At 48.6% G+C, this 15575-nt stretch overlaps 1 protein-coding gene across 3 annotated transcripts; it reads right to left on the bottom strand.

The window, feature by feature from the left end:
• Positions 1–1814: 1814 nt before the first annotated feature.
• On the bottom strand, positions 1815–15360 carry GGCX (gamma-glutamyl carboxylase). 3 transcript variants are annotated; one of them, XM_025261193.3, is made up of 15 exons: positions 15215–15360; positions 14653–14823; positions 13201–13383; positions 12555–12720; positions 10128–10206; positions 9046–9152; positions 7563–7726; positions 6951–7216; positions 6673–6804; positions 6171–6322; positions 5573–5742; positions 5229–5359; positions 4587–4734; positions 4218–4413; positions 1815–3792 (listed from the first exon to the last, which is right to left on the bottom strand). In XM_025261193.3, the coding sequence occupies exons 1-15, from the start codon at positions 15255–15257 to the stop codon at positions 3600–3602; spliced, it is 2301 nt and encodes a 766-aa protein (XP_025116978.3). In that variant the 5' UTR covers positions 15258–15360; the 3' UTR covers positions 1815–3599. The 3 variants fall into 3 exon arrangements, with proteins under 3 accessions (XP_025116978.3, XP_006045911.4, XP_025116976.3); XM_006045849.4 differs by having other exon boundaries at positions 13201–13359; XM_025261191.3 differs by lacking the exon at positions 15215–15360 and adding an exon at positions 14933–15074.
• Between the last annotated feature and the right edge of the window lie 215 nt (positions 15361–15575).

The following is a 15575-nucleotide window of genomic DNA, read 5'->3' as shown; positions in this document are numbered from 1 at the left end:
CTATATAAATGGGTTAAAGGCTACAAGTTACTGCAGTTTGAAAAGTGTTTGAAAAGTGTTTTTAAACAGTAGTGAAGGACCAGTGAGGCTCCATCTTATAATGGATAAAGTTGAAAACCACAATGAGGATGTGTACTCTGAATTTGTGGCAGTTATCAACCAGCTCTTGAACCATCCTTTCTTGAGCTACATGGCCCATGTTTACACCAGCAAATATGAAATCAAAAGTTGAAATGCTTTGCTCTTGCAAATGAGGCCCAAGCAGTGCCTGCTTATATCTGTTTGCTTGGAGACGTAAAAGTTTAGAAACAGGTTTGGGAGGAAAGGCAAGGTTAAATCTTAGGGGAGTATAAACTCTTGACCTGCTGTGAAACTTGAGAACTTCAACTTTTCATGACATTAAAAAGCTCCAAAATACCAAAAAGCTTTCAGATGGCCAAGACACTGCTGTCTCAGTTCAGTTGCTTAGTTGTGTCTGACTCGGCCACCCCATGAATTGCAGCACGCCAGGCCTCCCTGTCCATCACCAACTCCCGGAGTTCACTCAAACTCAAGTCCATCGAGTCGGGGATGCCATCCAGCCATCTCATCCTCTGTCGTCCCCTTCTCCTCCTGCCCCCAATCCCTCCCAGCATCAGACTCTTTTCCAATGAGTCAACCCTTCACATGAGGTGGCCAAAGTATTGGAGTTTCAGCTTTAGCATCAGTCCTTCTAAAGAACACCCAGGAGTGATCTTTAGAATGGACTGGTTGGATCTCCTTGCAGTCCAAGGGACTCTCAAGAGTCTTCTCCAACACCACAGTTCTAAAGCATCAATTCTTTGGCGCTCAGCTTTCTTCACAGTCCAACTCTCACATCCATATGTGACCACTTGAAAAACCATAGCCTTGACTAGACGGACCTTTGTTGGCAAAGTAATGTCTCTGGTTTTTGATATTGTATCTAGGTTGGTCATAACTTTCCTTCCAAGGAGTAAGCGTCTTTTCATTTCATGGCTGCAGTCACCATCTGCAGTGAACCATGGTCAAATAATGATGGTGAGGATGAAGCATCCGTAGGCTGGTGAAGGAACACCAGAGAAATAATGGCCTTGAGGTTTGGTTCAGCATTTACTAGGACGACACCTGTTGTCAAGGAGCTTGCAGATTGAGGAGAGGGACAAAGGTGGCAAGCCTAGGGAGGCTAGTAGGTGCAAAGGCATGAAACTGATGGTTACAGCTTGGGAATCAAAAGCATAAAGTGCTAATGAAAGGGAATGTGAAACATGGCCCATTTAAGTTGAAAATCATACTTCTCTACAGTTTCAAGGGGGATGACACTGCTGCTGCTGCTAAGTCACTTCAGTCGTGTCCGACTCTGCGACCCCATAGACGGCAGCCCACCAGGCTCCCCCGTCCCTGGGATTCTCCAGGCAAGAACACTGGAATAGGTTGCCATTTCCTCCAAAGCATGTGTGTCCAACTCTTCATGACCCCATGGACTACAGCCTAACAGGCTCCTCCGCCCATGGGATTTTCCAAGCAAGAGTACTGGAGTGGGGTGCCACTGCCTTCTCCGGGGATGACACTGCTCAGGGACAAAAGACCTAAATGCTGGCCTATGGTAGGAAGCAAAGCCTTCTGGCTAAACAAACATTGATTACCAGGGTCTGAATATGAAACCTGGAGAACCCAGATTTCCTCCAGTGAACAGCTTTTCTTAACAGTATTAGGTACCCACAACATTGTCACTTGGAAAATGAGACAGATGGTACACTAACAGTTAGGGGAAAGTAACATCTTTGCCTGTATCAAGAAAAATACTGTAATAAGAGTTCCCTTCCAAAATGAAGAACTACTTTTATTATTTTCACCAAGTAAAAAGGAGGGTGGGGCAGCAGTTATGGGAAAGGACACAGTGCCAAGGTATATCGTGTCACTGAGGGGATCTGCAAAAGGACTGAAAACCAGTGTTTCCCACGCATGGTTCTTAGCAAAGTGCCCTGTACCGTAGCTATCTCTAACCCACAAAATGCCTTGTGTGAATCACAGGAACTTACTGCCAGGCTCCACTTGGATCAGTTGAGTGCACTTAGGCCCAACCTGCACAACTTCCTGGCAGCCCTGCTCTGATCTGTCTCTAACTGGATTCCAGTATAAAGGCTTAAAGAACAGAGGTAGGAGAGATGAGTTCAACAGGTCCAAAAAGTAAGAGATAGAACTGATGGGCCTTGAAATCTTAAGAAATGGAAGGAAAATGGAAGAATCAAAAAACAGCTGCCATTCAGTAATAAAGAAGCAGTTGTGGATGAATGCATCTTCCGTTTATGACAGTTAAAAACTCTGGGATAGCCAGGTGGCGCTAGATAAAGTTCTAGAGCACAGGAAAGAAATCTAAGCAGCGGCATCCTTGGAAACCATGGAGTGGACATAATCAACCCAAGTGTGTATGGTGAAAAGCAGCCACCTAGGAAAGAACCCTGAGATTGGATGGAGTGGAGCATGGGAAAAGAAGGCTGAAAACAAATGCAATCCTTTATCAAAGTAACTGGGACTGCCAGCCTGCTGCCACTGGTCTCTGCCTCCACACAGGGTTCCCAATAGGGTTCCCAAACAGGGCCTGTTTTTTGTTTGTTTCTGTTGCTAATTATGCATTCTCACTTCCTAGCCCAGTGCCAGGACTTTGAATTTTCACAGAATTGAGGATCTTCCTGAATCACATCCAAATCTTATACATCATGACTGTAAACATCCCCTGATTTCATTACATTTGGTTAAATCTCACTTTATATCACCTCATGCTCATTGAAAACTAGAATAATGCTAAATACTAAGCTTGTTTTTTAGATGTATATCACTATTAATCATCTAAATTCTGTTATCAGTTTAACTTACTGCTATTCTATGCTCATAAGCCCTAGTGAAAAACTGGCTGTATAAATAATAGGAACAAAAAAAGAATCAAAATTGCAGTGAAGAGAAAATTACCCTGCATCTAAAACCTGATCACCATCCTAATCACACTTTATAATCAGACAAGTTTTAAGCTATGTTATTTCAGAATTACTGTCAGTGATTCTGAAAATTTTAAGAGGCAGGGTGCAGGACCTTAAGCCAAACAGACTTGAGGTTCAGACAATCAGTCAGTCCATTTCTTATTAGGCATATGTCTTTGAGCAAATTATACTACCCCTCAGCCTCAGCTTCCCCAACCACAAAATAGGGCTTATGGCTCTTAAGGAATAAGTGTAATAATGCTGGCACAGGGCTTCACACAGTGCCTGATGTGGCAAGCACTTAAGGACAGCAGCTGTTATTTTCATGGAACATTAACTCTCTTTTGGCAAGGAGCAAGTCACTTTAAACCTGATTCTTACCCCTTGAAAGACATTTTCACATTGTTTTTTAACCCCACTGCCCAAGCCCCTCAATCTTGGAATTGATAAATCTTATCCTTGCTTTATTTCCTTGGTCCCTCTAATCTATCCTCTCTGAATTATTATAGCTATGGATATGGAGGAAAAACAAAAAATCTGAAGTAGTTTTTTCACATGTCCACTGCCTATGTAATGGTCCTGTGACTGGCTGCTGCCACATTTGTACTCCACATCTGGCCTCCCTCAGAACTCTGAGTGGACAGGGTGAGAATCCGGCTCGGGAGGGTTAGGATTTGAAGAATCTGTGTTTACAGGACTCGGCTCTTCCGCTGCCTCAAAGGGTCGCAAGTTGGCATAAGTCACTTCTTGGGCCAGCTGCTCCAGGGAAGGGCGGCCTAATGCCAGATTTCGAAGTGAGATACAAGTCATGAGAAAGCTGAAAAAGATGGGAAAAAGCCAGCTGTCCAAACTCCTATTTCAACACAGGCAATCCTGCCAAAGCCCTCAGAGGACACCTGGTCATCTGGCCTCTCACCCACAGATAAGAATCTCCCCCCAGACTCCCCCATCCCAGCTGGAAGGGCACCCCACTCTTCACACAGTCTGATTGAGGATTCCAGGGTGGGGTAGGAATAACCCACAGGAGATAAGCTGAGTCAGAACAAGACAGTGCCCATCAGACATACCATTTACTCTCCCAATCAATCAGGGAGAGGAGCAAGGAGAGAGGAAAAAGGGAGAAGTTTAGCACTGGATTGTCCTCTCCTGGGAAAGAGTCCCTAATGTTACTCTCACCAGAGAACAGTGACCCAGCCTGCAAACATCTGATGACAAAGACAAGTACTATCGGGTAAAGCTTACCTGCGGCGAAAGATAAAGAGCTTTCGCAGCAAGAAGCGGACAAGTCGCTCGTGGAAAGGGGCATTTCGCCGGCGTTCAATCTCCTGGAGCCTTTGCTGGCGTCTAAGGAAGGTCTGAACCAATGGTGTTGGCTCAGGGCCGCCTTTGACTTCCCCTTCGAGCAGAGGTTGCAGCTCTGGAGGCAGAGGCCCTGTTTCTGTCCGGAAGAGGGCAAAAAGAGGAATCACTGAGAAAAGAGCATTCTCTCTTCTAGAACTCCTCTTTCCCCGGCTAGAAGCTTCAAATTCATTTGTTAAGTGGGCAGATCCTCGATCATGACCCCGACTTCCTATAAGTGGGCTCTCTCAGCCCAAATCTTCAGATACTTACCACTTCCATTCTCCACCTTCTCCTTCAATTCTTGAAGATATGCCAGGTCTTGCTCTAGTGCAACCTCTGTAGTGTTGACGTAGATGTACATGTAGCAGGAAGGACTGGACGACACTGTGTACACCTTATGGTACTCACCAGCAGGCAACTGAAAAGGGGGAAGAAATGGATCTCTCATGCTCTAGCCTTTCCCTAGCCAGCCTGTGGCCTCCCTCCACTTCCCCACCTCCATCTTTTTCCTTGTATATTGGAATCCAAAGGAACTGACCTCTAGAATCCTGAACGAGGCTATTTATAGCCCCCAGGGCCCTTGCTTTTTCAGCCCCACTGCATTGTTGTTATTTAGTTGCTAAGTCATGTCCAGCTCTTTCGTGACCCCATGGACTAGCCCACCAGGCTCCTCTGTCCGTGGAATTTTCCAGGCAAGAATGCTGGAGCGGGTTGCCACTTCCTTCTCCAAGGGATCTTCCTGACCCAAGGATTGAACCTGCATCTCCTGCAATTGGCAGGTGGATTCTTCATCAACTGAGCCACTAGGGAAGCCTCCCACTGTGTTACTGTTACGTTAAAGGATTTTGCATTTATACTAAATCAACTACACTCATCAAAAGTTTTCTATCATTGTTAATTCAAGCCAAATACCTGCATTTTTTCTCCCTCCTGAAGAGTCTGGTTCTTCTGTTCTGCCACCAGCTCCACGGTCACCTCCCCCTGCAGCAGCTGGATGCTAGTGTTGCCCAGGTCTTCACTCACGAAGTTCTCCAGGTGCAGCCCTGCCAGGGGCAAGAGTTCCCATCCCACCCCAAGGTGGCGTGAACTCACTCCCAGTCAGAACAGAGAAATCACACCTTCACCAGCACCTCCACCTCGGGTTTCAAAAACCAGCCTCCCACCAGGAGCAGACCCTCCCGGCTCCATCACACACTGTGTCCCTGGCCTAGGAGGCCAGAAGGGAGACAGCAAAGCCTTTGTGCTTTCTTCCATACCAGGGAAATCTGCAATGAAGACCACTTCAGTGTGGTTGTCCAGGCTGCTCTTGATCTCCTGTAGTTTAGTTCTCCAGGGAGACAGGTCCATCAGCAGTGGCTGCAGCCAAGGTGTACGCTGGAAAGGCGACCAGGCAGCCTGCACGATGTCCACACGAGGGTCAAAAATCCTTAGGGAAAGAAATTATGTTCTAAGGCCATAGCCACCTACATACCGGAATTTCCAGTTCTGTTCATCACTGTTCCCGGATAGAACAAACAGGGTTTTCCAGAAAGAAGAAACAGCCTATGTCAGCATGTTACTGCCAGTTGGGGACAGAGAAACAAGAGGGGAAAAAGATTCTGGAGCACTGGGAAGAATGGGGGTTAGTGGCCGCCTGAGGAGAGTTAACAGCTTCTAAGAGAATGAGTTCCCTTTTCTTCGGGATGACGGTGCCCTCTGCTGGATACAATCAGCTATGCCCACAACCAGGTCAACAGGGACATGCACCAGCAGACAGCCTTGCAAGCAAGACAACACTGAGGAGCACAGGCTAGTCATCTTGGCCAAAAAAAGCTGGACTTCAGGTTTTCCCCCTTCTCTTCTCCCCTTGCCCACCTCTGCTGGAAGCGGTCATTGATGGAGACCCAAATATCAAAGTAGATCTGGGGCTCAGTGACATTGTACTTGGGCAGCAGGCGGCTCAGGCAAGTGGCATATTGCTTCAGCATGTCTGCATGGTCCTTCCAACGCCGGCTCTGTGTGAATACCTGCCCCAAACCCCCACATTAGTCCCACCTCGTTGTTATTGAGCTTCCAGACATGTCATGCAGTGCCGAAGGCACAAAAAGATCCCTGCCTGCTGCCAGTTTTGACAGGGAAGAAAAAAAAAATGAGAACCAAAAAACTTTGTGGAAGAATTTTTTTTCATTGCTGGGCTAGCGGTACTCACCTTTCTAAGTCTCATCTCAATTGAGGGACGTGAATGACACTGCCCCATTTCAACCCCCACAAAAGAAGGTTCCACCTGGCTCCAGAGAAAGGGCAAAGTGGACCCACAGAGATCAGACCCCAAAGCTCCAGGGGGCCTCTGAAGGCCAGGAAGTTAGTGGCATCTCACCCCAGGGTTGAGGTAGCCCAGCTCGCCGGTGCGGCCATCACGGTAGGTGATCTTCACGTGCTGGTGGGAGCGGGAGTGCACCATCATGTCCCAAGAGTAGCCGTATAGCCCGTTGGTCCAGTTGTTGTACCCCTGAGGAGGCAGGGCGGTGGGAATCAGCTCCATGCTCCTCATGCTAATGCCGTCCTCTGCCCAGAGAGGTCCCCAGACCTGCCCGCTTCTCTCCTGAGCACTGTCCCCTCCACCACTATCCAAGCAGAGCCCCAGCCCACACGCACCTGGGTGAGGAAGTGGGAATAGGGCAAGAAGAGCTGCTCCAGGAGGTAGAGCAGGGTGAAGGCAGTGCTCAGCTGGTGGCGCAGCCCTGGCTTCTGACTGCCTCTGGCCCGACTCCTCTTATACATACAGGAAGTGCTGGGCTGAGGGGCAGTCCTGAGGGGCAGCAGCTCTTGCAGCTTTTTCGGGCAGTGAGCTACCAGCTTCCGAGGCCACTCAGGAGAGCAGAAGAGAGGGCTGCTGGCCAACATGACGTAGGGGAACATGCCTAGAACAGCGGGGAAGAAACCAGCACTTCAGGAGTTGGGCTGGAAAACGTGGCTCATCCCCTCCACACCTCCTCTTCTCCTAGGCAGCCTCTCCCAGGTATTTCACTTATGAAGAAAGAAATTCTCAACTGGAGCCTATTACTTCCCACAGAAACAAAACATACTAGCTGAGCCCAAAAGCCCTGGGCCGCTTTCCCATCTGTTTCCATCTCTCAGAGATGACGTCCGGCTCAGTTTAGCTCCTGTTCTTGTCACCGTCTCCCCCTGCCACATGGGCTGCTGGTTCGTCCCTCCCCTGCACACCTGTGGCTGCTTCCTGTTTCCCACCAGATTATAGGAACTGACCAATGCTGAAAAGCTGGGAATTCATGCAGTGGAAGTAGGACACGAAGACGAAGCCGATGGGTCTTGAGGCATCAAAGAAGAGCAGGAAACCGGCTGAGAGGTCGAGCAGCAGTCCACACCAGTGCACCACCAGCAGGCTCGTCATCTCCTCGGACAACACAAGTCTGCAGACACCAGGGTCAAAGCTCAGGCACTAGCACGCGTGGAATACTCACAGTTGAGGCACCTCTGCTACCCTCTCCATGCTGCATGATCCACCCCGGCAGGAGGATAGAGAACCTCACACAAAGACATCCTCTGGGAGGGTTTTCCAACCCCTTTTCATTCCCACATAATTAAGAGTGTTAGTCGCTCAGTTGTGTCCAACTCTTTACGACCCTAGGGACTACAGCCCACCAGGCTACTCTGTCCATGGGATTTTCCAACCCAGGTATTGAACCCGGGTCTCCTGCATTGCAGGCTGGTGGTTCTTTACCATCTGAGCCACCAGTGAATCTCACATACTTCAGGTGTCCAATTTCTTTCAACATGCCCTAAGTAATAAGCAAGGGCAGAGCTCCCACGGCAAAATTTGACTGAGCAGTGTGTGTGTTGTGCAGGGCAGGTTCTTCCTGGAGGTATACCAGAAGAGAAACTTTAAAAGGGGAACGCTGGGCTGATATAATGATGTCAAACTTCCGGAACTTGGAAGTGTCAGGGCAGAGGGAAGAGTACAAAGTAAGACAAGAAGGAAGTTCCCTGGTGGTCCAGTGGTTAAGAATCTGCCTGCCAATGCAGGGGACACTGGTTCGATCCCTGGTCTGGGAAGATTCCACAGCCATGGAGGAACTAAGTCCACTTGCTGCAACTACTGAGCCCACACCTGGAACCCGTGCTCTGCAACTAGAGCAGCCACAGTAATGAGAAGCCCACACACCACAGCTAGACAGTAGCCCCTACTTGCCACAACTAGAGAAAGTCTATAGCAACAAAGACCCAGGGCAGTCAAAAGTAACATTAAAAAAAGGAAGGCAAAAGGAAGAAGAGATAGGAGGAAGAGAGAAGTCAGAGAGAAGCAGCTCTGCTTTGGGAAGAGTTATTAACAATGGTTTTGTTTGGGAAGGGGAGCTGACTGTCCATCTTCTTGGCATGCCAGTTGAGGAATCTGGGCAAGAGACGGGGCAGCCACCCAAGGACAGAGGCCCTACCACAGCAACTGCTGGGGCACTGACTCACTCTCCAAGTCACCTAGTGCTGGCACTTCCCTTTCCTTTATTTCTTTTCCCTTCATTCCGGCCCATGCTGTAAGTCTCCCAGGGGCAGCTAAGCCTAGATCTTTTGACATCATCAACTCTGCCTTCTGCTGAAGAGGGAGATGAGTGGACAGAGTGAAGCATGCAGCAAATTTAGGCAAAGTGGGAGCAGCAGCAGGACCGTAGACCTGAAGGAGGTGAGCCCCCCAACCCTGCACCTGGCTGCTCTAGGCCTCGGCCCTGCCGCTCACTTGAAAGGGCTGAAGAGCCAGTGCCGCGACAGGTATTCCATAGAGTAGCCTTCCACCCAGTCTGCGTCCAGCTTCTTTATGCCCGCAATGAAGTACATGATGAAGATCTGCAAACACAATTTGCAAAACAAATATTCAAACAAAGTCAGAGCCTCATCCTCCACAGACAGTCACAAATCAGTTCTGACCTCAGTCCAGGGCCTGAGAGACGAGATCTACTCATTCATCTCAGATGTTCACTCACCTAACATCCTACAGATATCAGGCACAGTATTAGGCAAAGTCAGGACGGAAAAGTCGGGCTTCCCTGGTGGCTCAGATAGTAAAGAATCTGACTACAATGCAGGAGACCTGGGTTCCATCTCTGAATTGGGAAGATCCCCTGGAGAAAGGAATGGCAACCCACTCCAGTATTCTTGCCTGGAGAATTCCATGGACAGAGGAGCCTGGCGAACCACAGTCCATGTGGCTGCAAAGAGTCAGACAGGACTGAGCAACTAACACTTTCACTTTACTTTCACTTTTGAAGGAAAGTCAATGAAGCACAGAGGTTACTCTTTCCTCATGAGGATTCTAATCTAGTGGGAATAAAGCTCTTTCTTTGTATGACAAGGTGAGAGACCCCAGAGATTAGGAAACAGATTAGATTAGAAAACAGGGAGAAGCCAGGCCAGTTTTCCAGCAAAAAGGGAAAAAGAGGGATGTCCCTGGTGGTCCAGTAGATGAGAATCTACCTACCAATGCAAGGGACATGGCTTCAATGCCTGATGTAGGAAGATCCTACATGTTGAGGGGCAACTAAGCCCATGCACCACACAACTAGTGAGCCCACACTTTAGAGCCCACAAAGCTGTCTTGCCTAGAGCCCATGCTCTGCAATCAGAGAAGCCACCACAATGAGAAACTGGGGCACAGCACTCAAGAGTAGCCCTTGCTCTCCACAACTAAAGAGAGACTCGTATGCAGCAATGAATACCCAGCATAGCCAAAAATAAAATAAATAAGTAAAAAATTTTTTAAATAGTTGAGTTTCAAAAAGGAGGAAGGAGGAGGAACACCCCCTCTCTCCTGCAATCTGGTACCTGGCCACGCAACACAGCATAGTTCCAAAGGGGCACGTGGGCGTTCCGCTTCCGGGCTCTCAGCAGGCCATCCACAGACCTGCAGTTGAGAGGGAGAACAGTAGGGTACGGGTTCTTAGTCCAGTCCCATTTCTACCTTGCTTTTTAAATGTAATCATCTCTCTATTCCAGGATATCTCTGTAATGATCTCTCTATTCTAGGATGTCTCCCACATCTTCTCAGTTCTCTCTGAGGCCCTTTCGAATTATTTGAGCACCTTGTAATGATCATTTCAAGTCATAACAGAAACTGCTAGATATAAGTACTAGTGAGTTATAACAACAACAAAATATTCAGTGTTTAACATCTGTTAATTAGCAAATTAGTCTCCTCATAAACCAGGAAAAAGACTACAATGCTAGCTCTAGAAGAAAGGGGCTGTAGACCCTCCATTTCCCACCCCATGGCCACAGGGCAGCTGGCAGTAAGACAGGTATACACTGACCTCGTGTTACCTGCATGAGGGGAGGTGTACTTCCCCCTGCTCCACCTGCCACCCCATCCACTGCATGGGACAAGGGCATAAAGAATCACTGCTGCTGCTGCTAAGTCACTGTAGTCGTGTCCGGCTCTGTGTGACCCCATAGATGGCAGCCCACCAGGATCCCCGTCCCTGGGATTCTCCAGGCAAGAACACTGGAGTGGGTTGCCATTTCCTTCTCCAATGCATGAAAGTGAAAAGTGAAAGTGAAGTCGCTCAGTCATGTCCGACTCTTAGCAACCCCATGGACTGCAGCCTACCAGGCTCCTCCATCCATGGGATTTTCCAGGCAAGAGTACTGGAGTGGGGTGCCACTGCCTTCTCCGAAAGAATCACTGATATGCAAAAAAAACCAAAAAGATTATAGTGCTAAAATAGGACTAAATTTGAAAAAGAAGGAATTTCAGGGAATGTTTACAAAGCTGGTGTATGAAAATATACACAGTGCATTTAAAGCAAAGTTTCAGTTTTCAAGACAAACTGACATTTCACAGACCTGGATGCTAGGATCTAGCTGAGAACTGACAAAACCAGGCTACTAAGATTAGATGTATTCTGGGGAGGCAGAAGCAAAGCAGGTTTTCAAGAAGACACAGAATGAGCAGAGAAGCCAGGAAAGGGGCAGGTTATTATACTTGTGCTCAAGAGCACTGGAGTCTGCCACTAGGGAGACCTGGAGTCTCATTTATGCCTCTTAACTGCTCAGTGACCTTAGACAAATCCTTTATTTCTCTAAGCCTTAATTTCTTCATTTATAAAATGGGAACAGCACTATGGACCTCATGGGGTTATAACATGGAAAAAGCAAAAATGTTTAGCATAGTGCTTGGCATGTGGAAAGCCTTTACTGAATGATCAGTCGGTATTTTTTCAAATTGTGCAAAAATCACAAAAATGAGATTTTCTAGGGTATTCTGTCAAAGAGTGTTAGTCACTCAGTCATGTCCAACTCTTTGTGACCCCATGAACTGTAGGCCATCAGGGCTTCTTTGTCTATGGAATTCTCCAGGCAAGAATACCAGCCATTCCCTTTTCCAGGGGATCTTCCTAATCCAGGGATCAAACCTGGGTCTCCTGCATTGCAGGAGGATTCTTTACCATCTGAGCCTCCAGGAAAGCCCAGCTACTTCTCAATTCTTTATGATGAGAGCTGGCCACTCTGAATGAATGTAAAGGTTTACAAAAAGGGGATATCTGCACAGGTGTACTGACGATTGACATGTAATTAATGACTGATAAATCACTAACAAATCCAGTGTTTGAGGTTTTCTTCCCACGCCCATGTTACTGACAGCTCATACTTGCTTTTCACTTAGTAATAGAAGGATTCCTTAAAGATCATCAGTTCTGCAATCCTGTCTCCAAAGCCCTTTTCCACCTCCCCTGAAAGATGGTCACATAAGCCAGAGGTGGGGGAGGGTTACCTCTTCCAGGGACAGCACTGCTGAGCAGCCCTGGTGGGCCCTCTCCTTCTGACATGCCTCTGCCCCACATCAATGTCTACTCTTGGCTCTAATTCTGTCCCTCACAGAGAAAGTCTGCTCCCTCTTCCACATGACCACCCTCGAAGTATTTGAAAACAGCTATGTCTGGCTTTAGTCTTCTCTTCTTCTAAGAGGATTACAGGAAGTGGATAGATCAAGGCACCTGGGGAGATAGGGAAACAGTGAAGGGGTGGGAATGGAGCCATTCTGCTTGTGGTCACCCTCAGAGCTCCCACCTCGCTGACCCTTGCCCCTCCAGAATCCATCCAAGTCACCTTTGCTTGATTACAAGTTACATTTACTCTGCAAAGCATGGTTGAAGATATGCTTGCTGGGACAAGTGCTGGGACCTTACTGGGCCCCTACCTCTGGTGACCATCCTGACACAGCCAACCCCTCCCTTGTTCCCCCTAGACTCATACCAGTAGTGGTGTGCATCCACAAATGTCAGCTGAAAGGCCAACAAGCCATACAGATAGGAGTGGTTGTTCCACGATGTCTTGTCCAGGAGAAACACATACCAGTATGGCAGCAGGAATAACACACAGCTTATCCGGTAGCACAGGCCCAGCATCATGCCCAGTGCCCCTGGGATTGGTAGGGGAGAGGATTAAAAGGTCAAAGGGTCACCACAGGCCCAGCTCCCCTGGGACAGGCTATGGGTGGGGTTAAGAAAATCATCAGACGTTTTATAGTCAGATAAAAATAAATTTCAACTAAATGTTATTTCAATATTTTAAAAAGAGTTAAGGGGTCACAGCTCAGATGACACACAGGATATTATAATATCCTGCTTATAATTTCAGCAGGATGAAATTATAAGTTATAGAAGAAGTGAAATAAGAAAACCTAGAGAATTCCCTGGCTGTCCAGCGGTTAGGACTTAGTGTTTTCAATGCCAAGGGCCTAAGTTCGATCCCCAGTCAGGGAACTAAGATCTCGCAAACCATGTGGCACAGCCAAAAATAAAAATGAAACCCAAGACCTGGTCATTCACCAGCATGCTTTGGATTTCTGGGTTTTAGGTAGGCCAGTCAATACTCCCATCTTTCCTGCAGTTTCTCTCACCCAGAAACATGATGGTGTAGACCAGATACATCCAGTCAAGCGGCAGTGGCTGCAGGGCATCCAGCAAGGGGAAGCGACACACCTCCAGGCCATCCAGGTATCTTCGGTCTAGGGAGCTGAGACCACGCTCCTGGGGTATGTCTAGCACCATCATCAGCCCTGAGAAGGCAGAGGGAGAAGGTGCTGACAGGCGTCAGCAAAGGCAACCATGGAACATACTGGAATATAGTCGGGCACACCCAGCTCCAGAAATAATTCATTCAACAATAATCATGCTTGCTAAGTCGCTTCAGTCGTGTCTGACTCTTTTTAATCCCATGGACTGGAGCCCTGTCCATGGGATTCTCCAGCCAAGAATACTGGAGTGGGTTGCCATTTCCTCCTCCAGGGGATCTCCTGACCCAGGGTTCGAACCCGCATCTCCTGCATTGACAGGCAGGTTCTTTACCACTCGTGCCACCTGGGAATTGGTTGAGTGCCTACTCTGTGCTAGGCATTATGCCAGTTGTGAGATGTCAGCCACTGCACCTCCCTGAGCCAATTCCCCATTTGTGAGAAGGGGCTCATAATATTTTGCAGGGTCTCAGAGAAGATTAAATGAAAGAAGCGTACAAAGTGCTATCGAAGCTATTCAGGTTTTGATAGTCATGTTTGTAAAGGTCTGTCCTATTGGCTACACAAAGTGCTCTGGGGTGATGCGCCCTCAACCTCTTTTACTTCCTGGCACAGCAGTATCTGGCCAGCACACTGGGGTAAACAGAAGGGCTACTCAGATCAGGAAGCCAGCTCCAAATTAAGGTAGGATTTCTCAACCCCAGGACAATTCAGTTTGGCCTGGTTAATTATTTGCTGGAGGTTTACCCTGTGGTTCATAGGTCATTCAGCAGCATCCTTGATTTCTGTGTAGATGCCAGTAACCACTTCTTCCCCTTCCCCCACACCTAGTTGTGAAAAATACAAATGTCTAGAGACACTGCCAAATGTACCCTGGAGAGCAAAATTGTCTCCAGTTGAGAACCACTGGGTTAGGTAGATTAATATCTCGGCATGTCTGTAACCCATTCCAAACATACATGCTGTGGCCTATGAGTTAGAAAGGTCTGGATTAGGGAGTCACAGCCTAAATGGCTGCTTTGTCACCCCTGCCATTTCTCTGAAGTCTAGTCCTTAGCGTAGTTACTGGAAAACTTCATTCCACAAAAAAAAATGGGTTCCTGTTCCCCTGTCTCTGTATTTCCTGTAGCCTCGGATCAAAGCACTTCTGATATCCAAGCCCTAATCAGAGGAGACAAAACTGGGTTACAAAGAGTTCTTCCAGGATATTAGTCACTTCAGCTTTTAGAAAAAGGAAGGTTAGTCCACTAAGCAAGAAAGTATCCAAGAAATGGACAAGGGACCATTGTCATTCTCTCACCCCCAACCATGCTGGCACCTCCCAGACACTGGACTTACCGAAGAGAAAACGGAAGACTGCCAGGCTTGCAGGATCCGTGGGTCTATTCAGCAGGGTCACCAGCCTCTCCCAGCTGGACACATCTGTCCACTCAAAACCCAACAGTTTCCCCATTCGGCTGCCCTGACGGGGCCCTGAAGTCTGTGCAGCCTTGTCATTCTTTACTTTGTCTGCAACCAATAAATGGAGAGAGTTGCACGTGCACGTATGGGAATGGAGATGTTTTAAAACAGACTGCTTCTCAAATCAGAGAAATCTCCGTCTAGGGCTTCCGCCTACCTGGGTTCACCCACTGATCTCTGACTGCTCGAAACATCCCTGCAGTGCAGCCCCTCCTCCAGGATCCCCCAGTGCCCCAGAACCTTTCTCAGACTGCAGCCCCCTAATCGCAAAGCGTCCTGAATGTCATCAACCCACCCCGAAACAGAAGACTGCAATCTCTCTCTACAAAGCCCTTCCCAACCGAGGCTTCCTTCCCCAGGTTCCGCAGGGCATCCCTGCCCAACCCCTCTGAAAGTCGCGCCCCTCTCTATCCGCCACAAGGCGGGGCTCTGAGCCAACCTGAGCCCCGCGGGGCCCGCGCGGGCCGAGCAGAGACCGCCATGGCCTCCGAGAGGTAGATATGCCACAGCAACAACCTCCGAGCCCGGGGGCGTCGCAAGGGGCGGCTCCCCTAAGCCCCGCCTCCCCGACACATCAGCAAGCACGAGGCCGGCCGGAAAGCGCCAAGACTGTCGTGAAGGGCCCTAGTCGGCCGCGCCGGACTCCCTGCTTGGCGGTAGAGGGCGGAACGAGGGGCCTGGGGGCGGGGCAACGAGGTCGCGAGGGGGCGTGGCCAGACCCCGCCTTCCCTGGTGACCGAGGCGTGAAGGTGTACGCGGACCTGTCTCTTTTCTGTCAAGTACCTAGTCTCGTCCCTGAG

The sequence above is a fragment of the Bubalus bubalis genome, chromosome 12 (assembly GCF_019923935.1).
Source record: "Bubalus bubalis isolate 160015118507 breed Murrah chromosome 12, NDDB_SH_1, whole genome shotgun sequence".
Taxonomy (NCBI): domain Eukaryota; kingdom Metazoa; phylum Chordata; class Mammalia; order Artiodactyla; family Bovidae; genus Bubalus; species Bubalus bubalis.
Note: the sequence above shows the minus strand (reverse complement) of the source record. Positions and strands in the feature narration are given on the sequence as shown.